The 22,120-nt window shown below is 37.8% G+C and overlaps 2 protein-coding genes across 2 annotated transcripts; one reads left to right on the top strand and one right to left on the bottom strand.

The window, feature by feature from the left end:
- Nucleotides 1-675: 675 nt before the first annotated feature.
- Nucleotides 676-1,611, bottom strand: LOC110895189. The gene is made up of 2 exons (XM_022142467.1): nt 1,516-1,611; nt 676-1,374 (listed from the first exon to the last, which is right to left on the bottom strand). The coding sequence occupies exons 1-2, from the start codon at nt 1,609-1,611 to the stop codon at nt 676-678; spliced, it is 795 nt and encodes a 264-aa protein (XP_021998159.1).
- A 3,858-nt stretch (nt 1,612-5,469) lies between these two features.
- LOC110905249 (F-box protein At5g65850) lies at nt 5,470-6,945 on the top strand. The gene has a single exon (XM_022151120.2). It carries the CDS (start codon nt 5,551-5,553, stop codon nt 6,775-6,777), a length of 1,227 nt encoding a protein of 408 aa, XP_022006812.1. The 5' UTR covers nt 5,470-5,550; the 3' UTR covers nt 6,778-6,945.
- Nucleotides 6,946-22,120: the final 15,175 nt, after the last annotated feature.

The following is a 22,120-nucleotide window of genomic DNA, read 5'->3' as shown; positions in this document are numbered from 1 at the left end:
GACCTATACGCGTCGTCTAGGGTTGTAAATTACCTTTAAGCCCCTGTTGAAGGCCTATACTGGGGTCTTTAAAGGGGTGTATTGGTAATTAAACAAAAGATTTTCAAAATTCAAATTTAAAAAAATATGTTGCCGCCCATATAGACTACCCGTCCAGGCCTATATGAGGCGTACATTTCTGATAAATTCAAATTTTCAAAATTCAAATTTTAATAATCCCGCTCTTAAGGACGACCCATGCCGCTCTATACGAGGCGTCTGGTCATGCTAAAGTGATCTTTTAGCCCCTGATTTAAGCCTAGAATGGGGGCATATCAGGGGCAGAATGGTCTTTTGACCAATTATATACGATGCGTCTAGATATATACGAGGCGTATATTTGTACTTTTTTTTTAAAAAAATTACAAATAAACTGTTTTAATCAATTCCAAATATAAAAAATTATATAAATTTGTATAAAAATGTTATTAACCTGTTTTAATCAATTCTAATTATAGAAAAATGATAGAAATTATAAAAAATTATAGAAATTGTAGAAAATTATAGGAATTAATACAAAAAAATACTATTAATTACAAAAAATACTATTAATTACAAAAATCATTCTTCCGTGTCACTATCGATGTAATTAAGACTAGGGTTTGATCTTGGCGGATGATTCATTATCGATGTATACTATTCTAGACGTGGGAAGTACATATCTTCCCATTGTTCTGTATGGGGTCTTCGGTGGGTCAACCACAGCCTGTGTGCTGGTGGCATTGGATAATCCCCTTCCAGCTTAAGATGTATGAAGTGGTTCTCGTTAACATGTGTAAGCGTTATGAATAATGGTTGTTGATTAGCTGAAGGACTTAGTATGGGGAAGAAAATGGAACTCGCACCCATGGTTGTCGTTAACAGGTGCACCCCGATACCGTACGTTTGTGCAATAAGAAGTCTTGCTAAGGGGAAGTCCATCCAGTGATCCTCCCCACAACCGGACACTGAATCCCAAATTAGGCCTTGACGATGCGTGTAAAAATAACCTTCATCACATGCTTCAAATATTGGGAACCAGATCGATTTGTTCTGATCCATTTCTTGGACAAGGTCCCTTCGAATGAGCCCCCATGAACTCTGATCCATACCTAAGCCCACAGCCACAGACCGAAACCCACAATGACCGTCTGGCATCACATCTCGTATGCACGAGACGTATGGATGGAACACTGGTGGAATGGCATACTTAAACTGTTTGATGATTCCCACGTACTCATCCCCAATTATTAAAGGAAAACCCTCAGCATCTCGTGTCTCTTTCTTCTTAGAACTCTTTGAACGGCTTAGGCTTGCTTTGGGTTTTTGGGACCTTATAACCAACTGTTGAGAGGCCTGTGACGGAACGTACGAGCTGTGGCGAGGTTTATCGTACTTACTTTGTCGGGAACCTTCAAAGCACGTGTTTGCATCACCGAAGGAGCTTCTCCTCAATTCTTCATTTATACGAGAGGCCTCGTCCAACCTTTGTTATACCTGCTTTGTTGTTGGTCGGCCACGAGTATTTTGTTGGACAACAGGTGGTTTCTTGGTAGATTTCTTTGGAGTCAACACCGCTTTAATCTTTGACATCAGGCTTTTTTGCTGAGCTGGGGGGTGCAACTCTAATTATTGTCTAACAATATTTAGCTCTTCGACCACGTCAACATCATCGTCTATCAATTTACAACTTTGGAAGTTAAGTTTCCGCCAGAAGACGTCTATGTCTTCGAGTTGAATCGGACGCTCTGCACGGTTAAAAACAACATTGTTTAAGTCACATGATTAACGGAAATATATCACACAAGTGTTGTACGTTTAACAATTATTACCTTCACGCATGTACTTTTCTTTCCTACAAGCACAGGGCAACCCACAGCTGTACCACATTTGGCAACCACATGATGAATGAAAGCGCTCCAAGACATCTAGCTTCCTAGTTGCCTCTCCCCTCAACAAGTCAAGGGCTGTATGGGATACTTTTCCAAGTAGGTGTTGAAACATCGGGTGTTTGTGGTGGTTCATTCTTTTTTTGATGCTTTCTCGAAAAGTCATCCTTATTTCACCGAACTGTGTCTCAACTATATCCCGGACACAACCAACTACTCGGTCCAGCGAGCTCCTATCTAGGACGTATCTCTTTAAGTTGGCGTGCTGGCTCTCAACTCTGTTTGTGGTACGATTACCAAAGTTGCGCCTTTTATCGGTCCAGTCTTTTAGCCAGTTATCGTACACGTAATTGAAGACTCCTAATAAGTAAAAATAATTTAATAAAATTTGCATAGGTGAATCGTATGTTATTAGAAAAACTTAAAAGAACGTTTGCACTCCAGAAGTCGCTTTCGCATGTTGCGCAAGTGGTACTCGTAGATGGGTATGGATGGAGACTCAATCAATGTCCCCCAGAATGACAAAAATTTATCCCAGTCTCCGTTAAAATCACACGTGGCTCCATACATTCATCTAACATTGACATGACCCTCTCAAGCACCCACACAAAGTTATCACCCCGTTCTTTACTAACAACGACATGCGCGATAATAAACGATTTGTTGGTAGGCGTCATACCAACAATCTGGATAAATGGCATATTGTATATATTTGTCTTGTACGTTGCATCGATCAGCATGACGTGGGGGAATGCACGCCACATGTCTCTCGAGTACCGATGAAGAAAGAAGATCTCTGTTACGATCTCTGTTCCGGGTTCCTCCTGTGTCTCGTAAATAAAGTCGTTGTTTATCAACATGTTTTCTAGTGACTACATGGGAGTCAATCCTTGTCTTTGTTCGGCTCTAATCTTCGCCACAACGTTTTGAATGTTTTTCTGAACATGAAACCTGTTGGGGTCCCGCTTCCTTATAGTTTGAAATATTTTGCGCGGCTCCATGTTTTGAGCTGTCAGCTGCTCGATCAGTTTCATTTCACTTGGAGTAAACCTTCGCACAAACGCGTGGGCCGACAGGTCCTCACAAAGTTCGTGGTTATGTTCAATTTTTCCGTCTTTTATCTCCCAGGTTTCATACGGGTGGTTTCGCACAGCCAGCAGGTAAAACGGGTAACCGGTTTTTTTGCTTTCGGTTTTTTCTAAGTGTTGTTGTAGTCTGGTGCTCACCACCACGATCACATTCAAGCCATACTCTCCCGGTTCTTCCCCCGATTTTCTTTGATCGACGGGTGACAATAACGAAACCATCCGCGTTTGCTATTTCTTGTATCCGTTTCTTTAGTTCATCTAAAGAGTTGAAAACCTGTAACATCGACAACAACAACAACAACAACAACAACAACAACAACAACAACAACAACAACAACAACAACAACAACAACAACAACAACAACAACAACAACAACAACAACAACAACAACAACAACAACAACAACAACAACAACAACAACAACAACAACAACAACAACAACAACAACAACAACAACAACAACAACAACAACAACAACAACAACAACAACAACAACAACAACAACAACAACAACAACAACAACAACAACAACAACAACAACAACAACAACAACAACAACAACAACAACAACAACAACACAACAACAACAACAACAACAACAACAACAACAACAACAACAACAACAACAACAACAACAACAACAACAACAACAACAACAACAACAACAACAACAACAACAACAACAACAACAACAACAACAACAACAACAACAACAATAATAAAATAGTAATTTATACCTGTTTTTTTAAGTACGGACTGTCCAGGATGGGAGGTGCCTCACAACCATATCTACCATATCCACCATAACCACCATATCCTCCAACGTCCGGATTGTTTTGATGAACGTAAGGAGTGCCCGGGGAAATGAATTGCTGATCACCACCATCTCTTCCGTATCCACCGTATCCACCATATCCACTGTCTCCTCCGTATCCATCGTCTCCTCCGTATCCACCGTCTCCTCCGTATCCACCGTCTCCTCCGTATCCACCGTCTCCTCCGTATCCACCGTCTCCTCCGTATCCGCTGTCTCCTCCGTATCCACCGTCTCCTCCGTATCCGCTGTCTCCTCCGTATCCACCATTTCCTCCGTATCCACCAGCATGGTATGAGTCATCTACAGGGGCTGTTTCATCAACAGGAGGATGCTTGTTCAAATCTAGAAACGGTCTATTTTGTTTTCCTTGTATACTAGACACAACCTCCTCTTGCTCATTAGAATCGGGAACGCCAGACTCCTCCAAAATAGACAACTGTATCATCATTAGTAAATAATAAACTAAAAGAACAAGTAATTAAAGCATTTAAGCTAATAACTGTTACCGGAATGCTTTCGTGCACCCAGTTGTCGCTAGAATACTGCCCGAAGATATAGTTGCCGTCCTAATATGATGACATTTCAACACTCCGAGATGATAAGAACACAAATACAAACAACAAGAGTGTCTTTCGAATAAATACAAGAAGAAACAGAATGTGTGAATGTGTGTGTTTGTTGAATGCTCTGGTGTGGACTAAGAATGCACTGTATGTTGAATTTTATGTGAGATATAGACGCCTCGTATAGCTCTAGACTCCCTGTATGCCTTTAAGTCACATGCCAGACACATAGTCAAATCAGTCAGTAAGACGCCTCGTATAGGACTATACGAGGCGTCTAAATACCCTCGTATTGCTCCCTCGTACAGGCCTAGACTCCCCGTCTGATGTGACTGATGTGACGTTGTACGAGGTGTAGAAGCTGGTCGGGAAAAGCAACCCTATATGCCTCGTATAGCCCTATACGAGGCGTCTAGAAAGGTGTGGAAATATGCATTAAGATGTGTAAATACAATGTTTTAAACACCGGTTTTTAAATCATACCGGATTAGACTAAAAAATGGTTAAACCGGTTCAAATGGGTTGTACCAGACGGTTCAACCGTGTTCACTACTTAACCCTACAAATTCATATAATATAATTTAACTCAAAAAATAATCCAAACTACATCATTCCACAATAAAAAAATATTCCAGATGTTAAACCATGATAAAAAAATAACCAAAAAGTCCACTATCAACGTCATCCTCATCAAGTTAATCCATTGGAGTGTTGAATGCAACAAGTTCATGATCGTTTAAAAGATGAATAATCACCTTTTTAGGCTCATAAAAATTAAAAGTTTTAATTTTCAACCTTTGGCCCGGTATAAACCGGTACTGGTACACTAATCCGGTATAACCCAATCTACCGGCGGCACAACTTCTTTTTCATTTCCTTGGTTTACCGGTATGATTCGTACCGGCCAAGCATCCGGTATCCTGTTTAACCGGTTCAACCGGCCGGTTTAAACCGATTTTTAAAACATTGTGTAAATATGTAGACCCTTTCTTTTGCTCACCCCTACTTTATACAGTTATTGACAAGCTAGAAAATAAATATATACGAAATTAATTAATTAATAAAGTGAATATTAGAAAATACAAAAAGAAAGTAATTAGCGGTTTACTTAAAAAAAACTATATATATTGTCAAAAGGCCTTCCCAAAGCCCTGCCCTAACTTTTTGTTGGAGAATGGAAACCCTAGGAGAAGAAAAATCTACAACGTCGATGGTTGTTAATCGATCGTCCAAGAAGCCAAAGATTTCAGAACTCCCAATTGACGTCATTGATGGCATTCTCTCCAGACTTCCTGTCAAATCCATACTCCAATGCAAATCCGTCTCTAAACCATGGCTCTCGCGCATCTCCGATCCATTATTCACCAAACTCTACTTCACCCGCTCCACCGCTGACCACCGCACCGCCTTATTTATTTCCGCTTATGATAGTTCCACTCACAAACGTCACTTTCTCTCCGCCGCTCATGACGGTGGACCCGTCACTCATCTCATGACACTAGACAACCCTAATTATATCCATTTTTCAGACCCGGTACATTTGAACGGGTTAGTATTCTTTACATGCACGAACTGGGCTTATGGGAAATACAACCAATACGTTCTCAACCCTACCACCCGTAAGACTTTTGAACTCCCTCATCCTGCTTCTTTGACGGATCGGGGACATGGGCCCCACTGTTACTTATTTGGGTTCGATGAGTCTAGAAACGAACATAAGATCTTGATGGTCAGGCGGCTTCTTTTTCCTCCTAAAGTCGATATTATGATTTTCTCTATGATAAATTATTCATGGAGAAAGATTGATTGTGAGTGTCCTGTTGCTTTTAGATGGTGTACTTTGTACCGTGACATCTATGGTAGTGTTTGTGTCAATAGTGTAGTGTATGTAATGCTTCGTGGCTCGGTTGACATTTTGGCGTTTGACTTTAGAACTGAGAAGTTTTCGATGATTGGCACTCTTCCAGGTTTTGTGCCACGTGAACTCACTACAAGCTACACTTTGGACGGCAAACCTTTGTACAATGGTAACAAAGTGGTTCTCATAAAAATCAACGGATGTATAGGAGTTGTTTGTCATGATAATGTGCTGCTAAGCAACGAAATGCATATCTGGAGATTACAAGACTATGAAAATCGTGTTTGGGTTAGGGAAGTCATTACATTACCCAAGCCTTGCGTCGAGTTAGATCACCCTTACCCGCTAAATGTTTCTAATATGGACGAGATTATCTTCTCCTCGGGCAAGGTGTCTGGGAATGTGATCTGCTTACCCATCTATAACAAGAAGAGCAAACGTTGTAAAGTGTTACGCCTTACTCTTGGTGATGGATTTCTATCCCCAGAGACCGTGGAGTTCAAGCAAATCAAGTGCTATGCTGAAAGCATCATGCCATTATAGAGGAACAAAACATGGCTTTTAGTGCCGATTGCAGACACTTACACTAGTTTGTTTTGTTTCTTGCATCTTACTTTGCAATTTAGGTTTACACTTTGTTAATTGGTGTCTCTTTGATGCATATGATCTTATAGAGTTTCTACAGTTAAGGAGTTTGTTTTACCAACCCAATTGAATCATGTGTTCCTAAATAAGTTTTGTTAAACCGTAAATCAAGCCTGTCCAAATTGCGCTATGATTATAACTCAACTAAACTCAGTCCAAGTCAGAATTACCTAGTGAAAACAGGTTACCTGATTTTTGTTTAGAGGTGTTTGGTTGCTGATTAAAAGATAAAGTTGTATCTGTTCAATTGATTAATAACTAATTAAAGTAGAAGCAGGAATATATATATATGTGTGTGTAATTTTTTTTGTGACTTTTAATTCATCGACATAGGCGCAAGAATAAATTGTTCTGTAAGGTTTTGTTCAATCATAGTAATGCAGTCCTGCTTGAATTTTAGGTGGAGGTGCTCTGTGTTCAACTAAGGCAAGTATATGCAAAAACTCCTAGAAAGAAATTTAGTTCTTGTCTGTTGTGATAATATGAGTGCTATCTACATGTTTGGTATCCAAGTTCGACATCATCGTATTCAGCACGGTCAGATTCGTGTTATCCATGTTCGATCTCGCTATAACTTCGCGGATATCTTCCTTCACCAAGGTCTACCATGATTTCTTCTAACCGACTTTCATTCTAGTCTAAGCATCCGAAATCCTCCTTAGACTGGGGGTATATTAGACAAGGAAACATTCTGTAATTAATGTAAAGGTTTATATAACCTAAGGTAGTAAACTATAACTATTGTAGTAAACTAGAATTTGTGGAGCATGAAGACATTGGACTTTGGAGCAAACCATAAGGTTAGAGGGTATGGTGATGGTCCTTAAAGGGAGGATGATCCGCTACGTAGACGTCACGTCATATATAGTCCTCACAAGGATGGTCCATCCCACAAACCTAGAGGATATGGAGGATGGTCCTAGATGATCCTACCCCACCACTTTTATGTTTTTTATTTTTTAATCTTCTACTTTTTTTTTTAACATTTAACTAATAAATTAACAAAATATTTTTTTTATTAATATTAAAAAACATTACATAAACTAAAAAAACATAAACTTAAAAAAAACATACACTAAAAATAATATAGACTAAAAAAAAACATAAAGAGTGGATTTTGGACGAGTGGATTTAGGCCCAAAAAGAGTTATCAAAAAGTAAAACCAGATTTTGGATGAGTGGATTTAGGCCGAAAAAACAAGTGAAGATAATAAAACCCAATAGAATATGTACCCTAAAATCTCAACTATATAAACACTCATTCCCCTTTTTTCTCGGTTTCTTCATCCTCTTACAAGCTTCATCATCAATGGTGGTCAGCTTCATTAAATAGGTAAATTAATTTTTTTTAATTTAACGGTCAAAATTGAGAGGGGGCCCACATTAATTGCATCGTTGCCAACGGCAACAACTCGACGCTGAGGACTGGATGGGAGGGGGGCGGGATGGTGTGCCGGCGTCGCCGGAGCTCGACGGGGATGGGGACGAACCCCATACCCTCTAGCCTAAGTAGATCGATCAATCTCACGACAACATTTGTCGGGGTCATATAATAAACAATATGTCTCACGACTCAGTAATTATTTTTTGGGGTGCGAATGAGGGTTTCAATCAAATTTTCAAGGGGTACGATATGAATGGGATTTTATATGGATGAGATTTTTGTCTATAAAATACATTAATTATTTCAAAGGAGGTGCCCGCCCACCCATGCCTTCATTTAGGTCCGCCCCTCTTTGGCGTTTATAAAAATGCATAATCCTCAAAAGAACGTAGGATTCTATTGAATTAAAATATATGGGGGGAATGCTTTTAGGAATAAGTTATTGTCCGTAACTTTTAGGCTATTGGGTGTGGAAGAGGGTGTCCTCAAAGGATAACCCGCCATGTAGGCGTCCATATCAGCGGGTGTGAAGATGAGCCTAAAGGAGATGGACCTAGAGTGTGGGGGATGGGCCTCAATATATAATATATATGTAAGTATGTAGATGTGTGTGTGTGTGTATGTGTTGGGGGCATCGAGACCGGCTGCAGAAAGCCGTTGAGACGGTGACGGGCCTGGGGGCATGGGGAGGTGGTCCGGCGCCGAAGCTCGATTGGCAGGGGACGTCCCCCATAATAGTTAGAATGTAGTTACATCATGCATGCTCTGTCCATTTTGATGCCCCTACTATTTCAAACCACAAACAAGTTTTAGTTTATTATGACTAATCCAATTATTAAACATGTTGTCTTCTTGTTCGCTTATGTTAACACAGGGCCATCTTCGAGAATGATAAGAAAAATGTTCTCGTGCGAATAATTAGGCCCCTCCCTCCCTGTAATATAAAATTATCAATTAAATATCAAAAAACCAAAATACAACGAATCTGAATTTGAAAGTCGATCGTTGTAATCAAGAATGCAAGATTGTTGTCCTTCGTTGATGAATAGATGATGTCGTATTGTCTCGTTCGTCCAATACACCAATCACCTCAAAAAAGTTGAAACGTCAATGCTTGTTGTTGTTTTATTAGTGCCCCACACTCCCACAGCATAGCATAGCAGATACTTAATTTTTAGTAGGTTCAAATTTTTAATAAATTCGAGTATCCTATTTTTTTCTAGAGGTATCTTCGTATTTATCTGGAGGTATCCTTTGTATAAAACTACGAAGACGGGGTTGAGCCATAGCCCGTGCAACCCCTAACAACAATATAGTTCCGCCCCTGGAGCCTCCTGTTGGTTTTAGTTGGGATAGTTTGTACCACAAGATCCATAGTAGTGTTTGTGTCAATAGTGTGCTACATTTAATAGCTCGTAGATCGTATGACATTTTGACGTTTGACCTGAGAATAGAGAAGTTTTCAATGATTTGCACTCCTCAATCCTCATGGTGTTGTGCAACATGAATCCTTTACGAGGTAAACTTGGATAGGCAAAACTTTATACAACGGTAACAGACCACGTTTCATAAAAATCAACGGTCGTATCAGAGTTGTTTGTCATGACTGGTATGATGCAAAGCAACGGAATACATATTTGGATAAAACAAGACTATGAAAGTCATGTTTGGGTTAGAGAAGTCATAACATTCCCCAAGCCTTGGACATAATTAGATTGCCCTTAAGTACTAGATGATGCTAATATGGGCGCGGTTATCTTCTTCTCAAGCAAGGTGTATGGGAAAGTGATCTGTTTATCTATAACAAGAAGAGCAAATGTTTCAAAGTATCATGGTTCACTCTTGGTCAATTTCTATGCCCAAAGATCAACTTGTTAATGCAGCTCAAGTGCTATATTGAAAGCATCATGACTTTATAAAGGAACAAAACATGACTTTTAGTACCGATTGCAGACACTTACACTTGTTTGCTTTAGTTCTTGCATCCTACTTTTCATTTAACGTTTGCACTTTTTTGGTCTCTTTAATGCATGTTCCTATAGAGTTTCTACTGTCTTTTGAATCTTGTGTTCTTAAACAAGGTTTGCCGAGGATGGGTTTTCTGACGTTGTTAAGAGGTTCGACGTCCTCGGCGAGCGGTTTAAAACCCGTAGAGGTCATGTATGGGTTCCAAAGGACCTACCGGAACACTTCGATCCAGTCTCTCCTCCGCCAGATAATGCAGCGGTCGTGCAGGAGCCTCCAGTGGATTTAGATGGACCAGCGATGCCATAGCCACCACCATCTCCCGGGGCGCTTAATTTCCACAACATGTTATTCCAGGTCATGCCCCGGGAGCTGCGATAGATCTGCGTTTACGAGCCGACGTTGACAGGCTTATGGATTTGATGTGTTGGTTGGTTCGGGAGGAGCATGATATATGAGAGAGGGGTTACATGTCATACCGCTCCCACCACCTCGAGCACCACATCAGTAGCAACCAGATCCAGATTCAGAATCGGACTTGGAGGCGTAGACCAGCTGCATGTTCTATTTTGGTATTTAGTATGTAGTTGTAGTTTATATTTTGTTATGGATGTATAAATTTATCTTATATATGTCATATTTAAGTTTGTTTTCAGTTTTTCGGTTACTTAATGATTGTTTCTCTTAAATCGATATTTCGTAATAAATAAAAACCTTGATATTGAAACATAATACGAAAACAATATAATTAAATGTTAAATAATATTTCGACGATATAAGGCCGATCTTGAAAACGGTAAAATATTTAAACGAGCTAATATAAAGGGCCGAAACACCCATTTTTTTCACTCAAACAAACATCACCCTCCAAAAACACATCAAATTACCCACCAAAACACACAATTTTTCACTAAAAAAACATCACCCTGCAAGATGCCCCGTCTAGGTCTATACGTGGCGTCTAGACCCCTTAAATTTTGTGCCCGACACCCCAACTCAGAGCCCCTTAATTTCAGTGCCTAGACATCCGGTATAGGCCTTGACAAGGCGTCTAGGGCATCAAAAGTGTGCAAATAGAAAGGAAAGAATAAGGATGTGTGAATAGACTGATAATTTTAATTATACAGATAGATTTTTTTGTTCAATCTCGTGTAAAAGAAAGAAAGTAGATTTGACTGCAATCCGATAACAAACAAACTTTCAAATAGGTTTTGAATTTGGCTTACAATACGGGTTATTGTTAACCACATCTTCTCCTAAAATTAATAAAGTTTCTTTTTAGTTTTGTAATAGCACAGGATCGATGACAAACATCAACATTGCACTTGATTCAAGACATGAAGAACAATCATAAACACCAAAGATAGAAAGATATACAAGATGAATCTCTTTATTAACGAATCAATCATCACAGATTACATATCAAAAGAGTATACATCATCTACAAGCTGGTTTAGATCACAAAGATCTAAACCGAGCTTTCTCTCACTAACACATAGTCTCCCCCTCTCTCTAGAATTCACACACTGATGGAGAATGGTTGGGATTTGTGAGAGATGCACGAAGCTCTAGAGGGTTGCCCTAATCTACCCTATACAACACATATATATAGACTATGGAGTAAACCCGAACAAAACATATTGTCCAGGATACAAAACAAATAATTCGGACAACAATAATAATCAACATATTCTGAATTTAACATCATAAACTCGGAACTGATAAAGCTTCCGGATTCTTGACATGGCTTGGACTTTGTTGACCGTTGACCAGAACTGATAAAGCGCAGTTACCCGGCAGGAATTGCACTTACAGACTCCCCCTTAACTGTTGTTATCAGTTCTGTCTAACACTGATATTTTCAGTCACCGGATACTGCACTTAAAGACTCCCCCTTGACTGATGATATCATGCTTGCTTTCAACTTTCGCTGAGACTTGATCTTTCCGGCAGAGCGCAGCGATCTTCAACCCTTCTAATAAAAGTCTTGCTGACGATCACTTAAGACCGCTTTGAGAAACCCGAAGAATCCAACATCAAACACTGTAGATCCTTCCCCTCAAACTACTCCCAAATCACGTTAACGTGAACCGACCTACAACTACATGTAAGAATATCACTCGATACATTAATCTTCAAACTTAACCGACAGCTAAAAGAAACATTGGATTTCCAATGCCCAACCTTGAACACTTCAAATTCCACAAAAACATGAGCTCAGTTCGATAAGTTAATAAAAAATTGAACTTTGTAAAAGTACATCCACCATCTTGATCAAAAGTCTTCAACCCTTCATGTATAATCTCATCTCGTCACGTATCCTCATGAATCGATCTCCTATCTTCATTAATCCGCTGAATCCCCGATGGCTTTCATCTCCGATTTTCCCCTCAAATCAAGAAGCCCGCATTATTTTGAGACCAGAACTAATCTGCTCTACTCTAAATAGCAACTTAATAAGGCTCAATCTTCAACTAGTTGTCAACCGAGAATTCAACTTCATCACGTCAATACTTGATTAAAAACACGAACACACTTAATAAAACTCCATCATACACGAGCCTTTTCACGCACAAGCTTTAGATTTACGAAGAAAATAGGAAATTTTTACTCCCCCTATTTCTTCGTAAACTGTCAACGTCCAAGGAAGTTATTATTCTCTTCACCTCCAATGCACGATAATAGTCCAAAATTTTCCCAAAACTCTAGTAAGGACCACATCCGAACTCAGAGAATCTTGAAAAGAACACCGTGGACCACAATTACCGCGTCTCATCCCCTCGGACAACATAAGTACCCAAGAACTTTTCAATTACCCGAAACTGACTTCAAATTTCAGAATTATACAAAATTCGGACTCTTAGCTGATTATCAGGTACCCCCGGTAACCCGACACAACTAGAAAAACTCGGAACATGTAAAACTCGAAACCTCCAAACTACACAAACTTCTAAACTTAACTAAAAAACCGGTACCCCAGGTAACCCGGAATTCTAGAAAATTCAGAACTCATAATACCTGGAAGCTTTTGAAACCTCAGATTAGATTATCTAGACAATACTTCTTGATGAAGATTAAGTTGAAATTACTTTGATGAAGATTCAGTTGAATAACACTAAGAAATCAAGAAGTCTTTATCACACAGTGAAACATGGTTAAGAGGTTATGAGGATGTGAGGTTATGAGAGATTTTTGTTCTAACAGGGTAATGAACCAGGGAAAGAATAGAATCCAGATAAAGAACCTTTTATATTTAATAAGGCCGGACCCGAAGGAGTAAGTCAGAAACCCGGAGACTTGGAACCTCGGAGTAATCACAAACCCATAGTTTATATAACCCGGACTCAAATAAACAAAGGAAACCTGGAAACAACAGATTATTGCTCTAAGTAGTAACTCGGACGATTAGGTAGGTCCTATTGTTGTAAACACAACCAAACAAAACCCTGACAGAACTAAGATTAAAAAGAAAACTGGACCCGGAACGTTCAATAACCTAATAAAAGGAAACCCTGAACATTTCTTTCGGAAACTGATTAAAACCCTGACCATACCCGGACATCGAGAAGCTGGACATTGAGAAGCTGGACCAAATAAACTTCGAAACCTAGAACATTTAAAAACTTGATCAGAAAAATCAATTCGAGACCCGGAAACCAATGAGGACTATACCCTTGAACAATTAAAGCCTAACGATTACTTCCTGAACGATTATCAGGATTCCGAGAATGGTTGACTTCATAAAACTCGGACCAACAAATTTAAAACCCTGCACTTTATGAAACTCGGAAACTCTGAGTTCTCAGAAACTTTGAATTGAATTTTAAAAAAATCCTGATTGTTTATCGTTTAACAAAACTAAATTCTGAACTGAATTTTAAAAGAAAATCCTAACTGTTTATCAAAACCCAGACCAGCTCAAAACCCTGACGATTAACAAATTAAAAACCCGGAGACAATTCAGTGAAACTTGGAATACAGATTTAAGAAAAACCAGGAACACGAATTTTAAAACAACCTGAACCACTGAAGAAATCGCTGAAATCTGGAAATTTTAAATGAGATTAAACTCGGAAACTTTAAGAGGTTTAAGAACCCAGACAGTCATTGAAACTAAACTCTCAAACCTTGAAAAGGTTTAAAAACCCTCACATGTTACTTTGAAACATAAACCTGGAAACAATAGATTTTTAAGATTTAAACTCGGACATGATTCCTTTAACAAACTTTGATCTAATGAAATAAAGGTAAATTCGGAATAATGGTTTGAACCAATAAACTCTGAGAATTCTTTTTTTAAATTCGGAAAAGATGTATTGGAATTAAACTCTGAATTTGAAAACCCTGAACTCTTAAAAAAATAAACCCTGAAGATGTAATAAACTCTGAATTCTTAAAAAAATATACCCTGAAGATGTAAACTCTGACTTGATGTTGATAGATTAACTCGGACACGTATAACACTTAGAAAAATCCGGACATAGCCTTTTTCAGACCAAAACCCTAGAATTGCAACACATGGATAAGAAGAAAAACCATCACAACCGACGAACAACTTCATTTTCTTTAAGTTTTATGCAGAATCTTCACGTCCTCAAGATGTTTGGCAGAAACAAACATCAAATCAAGAGCAATCATGATTCGGAAGGCGGTTAGACCATTCTGAATCGGTAACCATGCTCTGATACCACTGTAATAGCACCGGATCGATGACGAACATCAACATTGCACTTGATTCAAGACATGAAGAACAATCATAAACACCAAAGATAGAAAGATATAGAAGATGAATCTCTTTATTAAAGAATCAATCATCACAGATCACATACCAAAAAAGTATACATCATCTACAAGCTGGTTTAGATCACAAAGATCTAAACCAAGCTTTCTCTCTGTAGGTCCGCTAGCGGAGGATCTAGTCGCCTAATCCTTGTGATACGAACAAACCCGGTTGTGCGGAATCCAACCGGTTAAGCAAACCGAGATCGAGAACACGAGAACAACAAGAAAAATATAACGTTTAAAGCTTCAAATGTTATAACAAGAACTGTTTGTTTATAAGGATTACACAATGTTATAACTCTCACAAACTCACTCACTTTTCTCTCGTGTATGTGTTGTTTTCTTCAGTGTCTTCTGCTTCTTCTGTCTTCAGTCTGCATATATATAGACTGCAGGTCGACGAAAGACCTGCTGCGATGAAACATGTTGACGAAACAACATGGAGCCGACGAAAGACTTCTGCCGACGAAAGACTTATGCTAACGAAAGACCATGTCTGACGAAAAACAATAGGTTTTTCGTCAGTCACATGTGCAGGTGTTTCGTCGCTCATCATGTGCAGGTTATTCATCATGAGCATGCATATTTTTTCGTCATAAGCATGTTTAGCTGGGTTCTTCGTCGCAGACTTACATAGACAACAGCTGAGCAACATAACAATTTACATAACATAAACTGTTCCACATTGACACCGTCGCACCGGGTCAAGATAGGAGGACATCTTGACCTCGGTCTTCAATTGAAAAGCAGGCGAGCCGAAACGAGATGCATCCACATAATGTGCATCAACAAACTCCCCCTTGGATGCTGCTCGTGAGGGTTCATCTTCCATGTCTATCATGTCGGAGGATCTTCAAAGTCTTCACGCGTCGTAAGTAGAAAGTGTATCAATAAACCCCCCTTCATTTAGGACGTGTGTTAACAAACTCCACCTTAAAATAAACTCTCCATTGAGTTATGCTCGTGAATCTTTAGATTTTCAATTCTTTAGATCCTTGTAATGCTGATGAGTGGTCAGCGGCAACTCGATCATCTTGAGAGCTTCCATGTTGTGTCTTCATTCCAAAGCTTGTTATCCAACACGTTCTCTTCGCCTTTAGCTGGGTTGAATGTCGCATCTGCACATACACGAAAGCTAAACGCGTAATGAGAACAACCGCTTGGAATATAATTAACATTTAAACAAATGACACACATGTGACCAGGTTTCAATCAACAACCATCCGACAACTTTTTGAAAGTTTAACACATTTTGATCAATTTTAGTTTTAACTTTCAACACTTGTTAGTTTTGACCATTTATGAAGATGCAGTTGTTTTGGTTTTCGTTCAGGTTTCAGGTAACGAAGACTCGAGTTCCAACATCGGGTATAAAAAATAAGATAGAAATAAAATCATTTTGGTTTTTATAAAGTTTATATTAAAACACACCTAAAAACTTTTGGTATTTTTGAATATTTCAAATGTAAAGACAGAAAGCAGTAAATAAATATATACAAGGATGCAGAAACGGAAAGCATTAAATAAATATTTACAGACATTTTTTTTGCGAGTTTCTACGGTAAGAGAATCATATTAGTGTACGGTCACGCCAAAACGCTCTTGTTGTTCAGTTAGTTAACATTTAGATAAGCATCATATAACGATTATCGGTATTGTGGTCCTCTTAAGCTTAACTTATCACATGTAATCATGGCGAGGGGATATGATTAGTGTATGATTTATACTTACCGACCGGTGTTCATCCACACACGACACATTCCCGTATCAAGGTATGCACGAGGGTTCATCTTACTGGTGAGTATACCATTTATCATCTGTTTTGACGTATATGAAAATGTGAGATACTCACTTATTTTGGATTGAAAACAAGCCCTATGTGATAGAATCACTTATTGATGAGGAACTTGATTTTCAGATGCATGAGGGCACAGGAGCAAGTCCGTGAACAGGTCAGTACTAACGTACAACAAAGAAACGAACTTGACTCCCGGATAAATGTTATATATTATCACTTATTGATGTTTGGACATGTGATTGTTGATCACTTATTGTGAAAACCCTCAAAAATTACATGTATCCGTACGATTCATTAATGTTAATTAAAGTGCTTGATGACGATGCTGAATTACTTACTGCTTTCTGATTAGTGTGTCATACTTACATGTGCTTGTTAACATACTAGTCGTGTGCAGAAATTGACTTAATAGTCCTGTTTGTTTTCCTGAGTGTTGGGAATTAAAAGTGTTACAAAAAGATATATATAGGACACTATATGGAATAACTTAGCACTTTAATGGAACAGTAACTAACCGAACAACCGGACACTACCTGAAACACCAAAATAATGCTAGAAGCATTGTTTTAACATTTCCAAGCTAGTTATGATCCCCGAACATCATAACACCTCCTAAAAATATCTAATAACTAAATCATGTAACTAATACTTGGATTGGAACTAATATGTAATCAAACTAGTTAACACCTAGCCTACTACCCCCCCCCCCCCATGGGACGACCCAACCAAGGGACCGCACTTGTGATTTGTTTGAATTGTTTATTTGATCATGTTGGCCCTTTTGAAACACATTATGCATAGGATAATACAAGAACATGGTTTATAAGAATGCACATTAAGCATAACCTTCACTTCTCATTCAACACCCAACACCAAAACTCTCTCTTCTCTTCTCCCTTGGCTTCGGCCGAACTCACCACCACCATCATCACCTTCATTCAATCTTGTTTCATCCATTCCATTCATATACAAAGGTGTATCAAGGTGAATCACGAGGTGTGGAACTCACGGATCATCAAGGACCTTCTTCACGAGCTTTTATCCACTCATTTTCTCTAGTGTTTCTTCCCTAGCTAAAAAGCTAGTAGTAAGCTTCTTTGATCCTCATTTACTTCATGTTTATGGTGGTTAATAGTTATTTTACGATGAAATCTCTAGAACACTAAAAGATCATAAACAAAGTCTTGAACATAAGCTTTACATGAGATGAAATAATGCTAGAATGATGTTATTTTGAGTATACATGATGTTACTTGGTGATTACTAGTAATATGATGATTGATCATCATATGGAGCTTGTTAAAGCATGATTAAAAACATGGTTTAACATGTTAGAGGTGATTATGTGCTTGTATGAAATAATCATCTTCTAGTCTACACATGAACTTGAAAGAAAAATGATTTTTCTTGAAAAATAATAAACCAAGTGAACTAGTGATCTTGTAGATCTAAAACTTGTGAATGATTTTCCTAAATAAACCAAGTCTAAAAGACGGGTTTTGAAGGATCATAACTTTTCTTGCATATACATTCTTTTTGGAAATTAAAAGGAGTATAATGATGCAAGTGAAACATAAAAATGTGGTAAATAAATATTTTTATAAAATATGTTCACAAGTTGTGAACATCTAAAAATCACGAGAATGAGATTTTAAATAAAGTAAACACACTTTGGTGGGTAACTAAGACCACTAAATACCTTACCAAGTTACTACGCGTTTTTTACGAAAACTAAAGTTCAAGTTACTACGTAGAGTGCATTGGTTTTACACTTGGTGAATGTAATATTGTTTAGTGAATGTTTGTTGATTGTTGATAATGTTTGGAAAAGAAAATGATATGCTTATTAGCATGGACACCTCCGTTTACAAAGGAAACTCTGGCGAAATTTTCTAAAAATTCCAACACTTAGAAAGTATTTTTCTAAACAAGCGTTACAAGTATATTTTATAACTTGTGTTTCGAATATAAACTTCGCCATAATTTTTGTAACAAAATACAAAGTGTCGGAGGTTGGTTTTTATAAATAAAAATGGGTAAATATATATATTTAGAATATATATCTTATACTAGAACACTTTTGTGGATACTTATTTATTTTGTGAGATAGTTTTATTATTTTAGGGTAAAATAATATAACTTAACAAAGTACCTTGACATTAGAATTGTGTGGTACGTGATAGAAGTAATGAGTAGATAAACCGTACGTAGGATACATGTTATGCATGAAAAACTGATTGTTATCTGTACCTTATTAGGACGTGCTTGATTTTCTGATTATTAGAGTAAATAATCTAACCGAGCAAACCAAGGTGAGTTCACACACTTTCTAAGGCATGAGATTCCCGGTGGTTGGGTAGGATATGTACCGCTATCCTCCTTGGGTAATATTAATCATGCGTATTCTCCTTGGGTAGAATACGTACGTTCGTCCTCCTTGGGTAGTACAACAACCTTAAAACTTACTAGAAAAAACTCTATCATTAAGTCCCTCATTTTATATCGACTTAATCTCCGGGGCCAATGGCGAGCGGGTCATTAGTTAATAGCGCTATTAGGTTTAACAAACCTCACACCGTGCCAGTCGGATGGGCGTGTACTAATGGACTATGGCAAACTGTCAATGATGATAGACATTAATGACGTAGGGCACAACTATTGTTCGTCAGTTGTCGATATGGTAACGGTCTAGTGGTTCACATGGGGAAGCCCCCATGTCACACCCCGATATTTCCACGTATTACCGGTGCGCCCGGTGGGGAGTATCGTGACGTAGTTGATATCATCATAGTCAAACAACGAAATTCGAATGCACAGCGGAAGCAAAAGATAATTATTTTACAATCCAATATAAAGTAATATCAAAGTATTACAAACAGAATGTAAAGGATCCACAGGCGGATCAAATAAAAGATCATTGTTCAACAGACTTTAGCATCTAGAGCTTGCGAGACTTAATTAATGATGCCAGGAGTAGCCAGCCTATTTCGTCTAGTACCTGCACTTAGCCTTTTTGGAAAATACGTCAGTTTACACTGGTAGATACAATTAACTGACTCATTTTGAAAATGTTTTAGAAAATTGATTTGAATGGACATGGCACAAAACTTTTTATAACTTCGGATAATTATGGAAAATAATCTTGTATACAGTTTTACTTATTTGTCGTCCGTCAGGGCCGGTTGGTAGGGCCGGTCTTGATTAACTGACACGCCACAGGTATAATACCCACAAGGTTATTTCCTCTAAGTGGGCTACCAGTTTTTACAAATGCATCTGTCAGAGGTACGCCTACACTCCGTGCTTAAGTCGTGGCCATTTCTTTGAATGATGCCAAGGATATCCGGGACATGATCATTTAACCCCCAAAGGCCATACACCAAATAATACAGAATAAACAGGTTATGTAAATACATAAATCACAATACGATTTAAATGACTACATACCCGACCAAGAGGTATTATTATAATACTGTATCCCAAGCCCGTATAGGGAAAATAAGTTGAGAGTATTTACCTGAGCAAATTTATACAATTTATCCCAGCCGTACACCACCAAGCAAGTACATATAGCTTTTACTGGGCTCCTAAATCTGGAATGAATGTTTTTAATAACCTATTAGATTCCTAACGGGTCTTAATTAAGCCTATGCTTAGACCGGTTAGTTTTAAAGGAGGATACGGTTCAAAACACATGATTAAGCGAGAATCGGATTAGAATGTGGTTTAGACCCGACAAGCTTGTATACTTGTTTAATAAGGGTAAACTAAACACATTCTGGATTTTGAGATAAAAATGATAAGGTTTGACCAGCTTTGGCTAATTTATGCAAACTAGTTACATAAGCCGATACGAACGCGAAAAGTGCGTAACGGGTAACCAAAAGAATCATGAACAGGTTTGCTAAGTTATTATGCCTTAAATATGTTGTGATATCAGTAGGATACCTCCCATTATGCCCAAAACGAATTTAAACTCAAATTATGCTTCGTAGGGGTATTTTGGTCATTTAAAATGTTATAAAAGAGTTTAAATACTAATCTGAGTTTCAGGTCTGATATAATCAGTTAAAAATACTTAATTTAATAAGTTATAACAGTAGGGTATTACACATATGTGAATTTTATCATTTATAACCAAACTATGCACCGAAGGGGCATTTTGGTAATTTCACACAAGGTTAAAAGGTCAAATTTGGAAATCTGAGTTTAAAACTTTTGCTTACTGTTAAATTATAAAATTTTACTTAAAATATCAGCAGGTATCAAGTCATATATATTTAAAATGCGTAAAAAGACGGTTTTAACTGATTTTCGTGTTTTTAAGGAAAAACTGATATTTTTATCATTCTAGAAAGATTAAAATGTTTTATTTGTCTTAGAAAATCAGTAGCAAAAGATTTGGGGTCAAAATGTTTAGCAAAACTCATTTTATAGGCCAAAAGGGCAAAACTGACAATTACCGAATTAAGCCTAGAACCCTATGTTATGCTCAGCCTTAAAATAAATAAAAATCTTCAAAAACCCCAAAATATTATTTTATATCGGTAGGTAAAAAGTTTAGTATCAAAAATTGGGTTTAGATAGGATATACGCTAATTATGTCGTTTAATTAATAAAAAGCTTTCCAATTACGATATTGAGCATAACTCCTAATCTATACCTCAAACTGATGTCAAATTTTAGGGACAAGTTTATAAATCAGTATTAAAGATTATTGTCCTCTCATATTTTCAAAATTCTTGTTTTAGGGTCAAAAGGGCATAACGGTCAACATTTAGGCATTTAACGGAAACATGCATGAGCTAGGATTTCTATGGAACCAAGTTGTATAACCTTGGAGGATTATACTAACCTATAATATGGTCATAAAGGAATCCTAAGGCATATCTATACTAAGCTAAACCGGGTCAGAATTGATAGTCAAAGCAAAAGTCAACTTTTGCGACTTTTGGTCCCGAACCGAGCCTATACTTAGAATTGTCGGGTGGAACATGCTTAGACATGTTCTTAATTTAATTAACAAGTTATTTTAGTGTTAAAACAGGTTCTATAGCTTCTGTATTGCTAATTACAAGTTTATTCGCAAAATAGTTTCCTGTTGACTTTTTATGATTAGGTTTGACCCGACATTTGACCAAGTTAGGATGATAATCAGTAGGTGCCCTCTCAGGGGTTTATTACCTACATAATTACCCACTTATATCTACTTCTAATTAAACTAACTACTAGACCATTAGTGATTAATCACTAAGTCAAACCATAATTTCGATAAGGTTGACTTTTGGTCATTAAACTAATCAAAACTGAAA

Source organism: Helianthus annuus, chromosome 2 (assembly GCF_002127325.2).
Source record: "Helianthus annuus cultivar XRQ/B chromosome 2, HanXRQr2.0-SUNRISE, whole genome shotgun sequence".
Classification (NCBI taxonomy): domain Eukaryota; kingdom Viridiplantae; phylum Streptophyta; class Magnoliopsida; order Asterales; family Asteraceae; genus Helianthus; species Helianthus annuus.
This window is presented reverse-complemented; position numbering and strand designations above follow the sequence as displayed.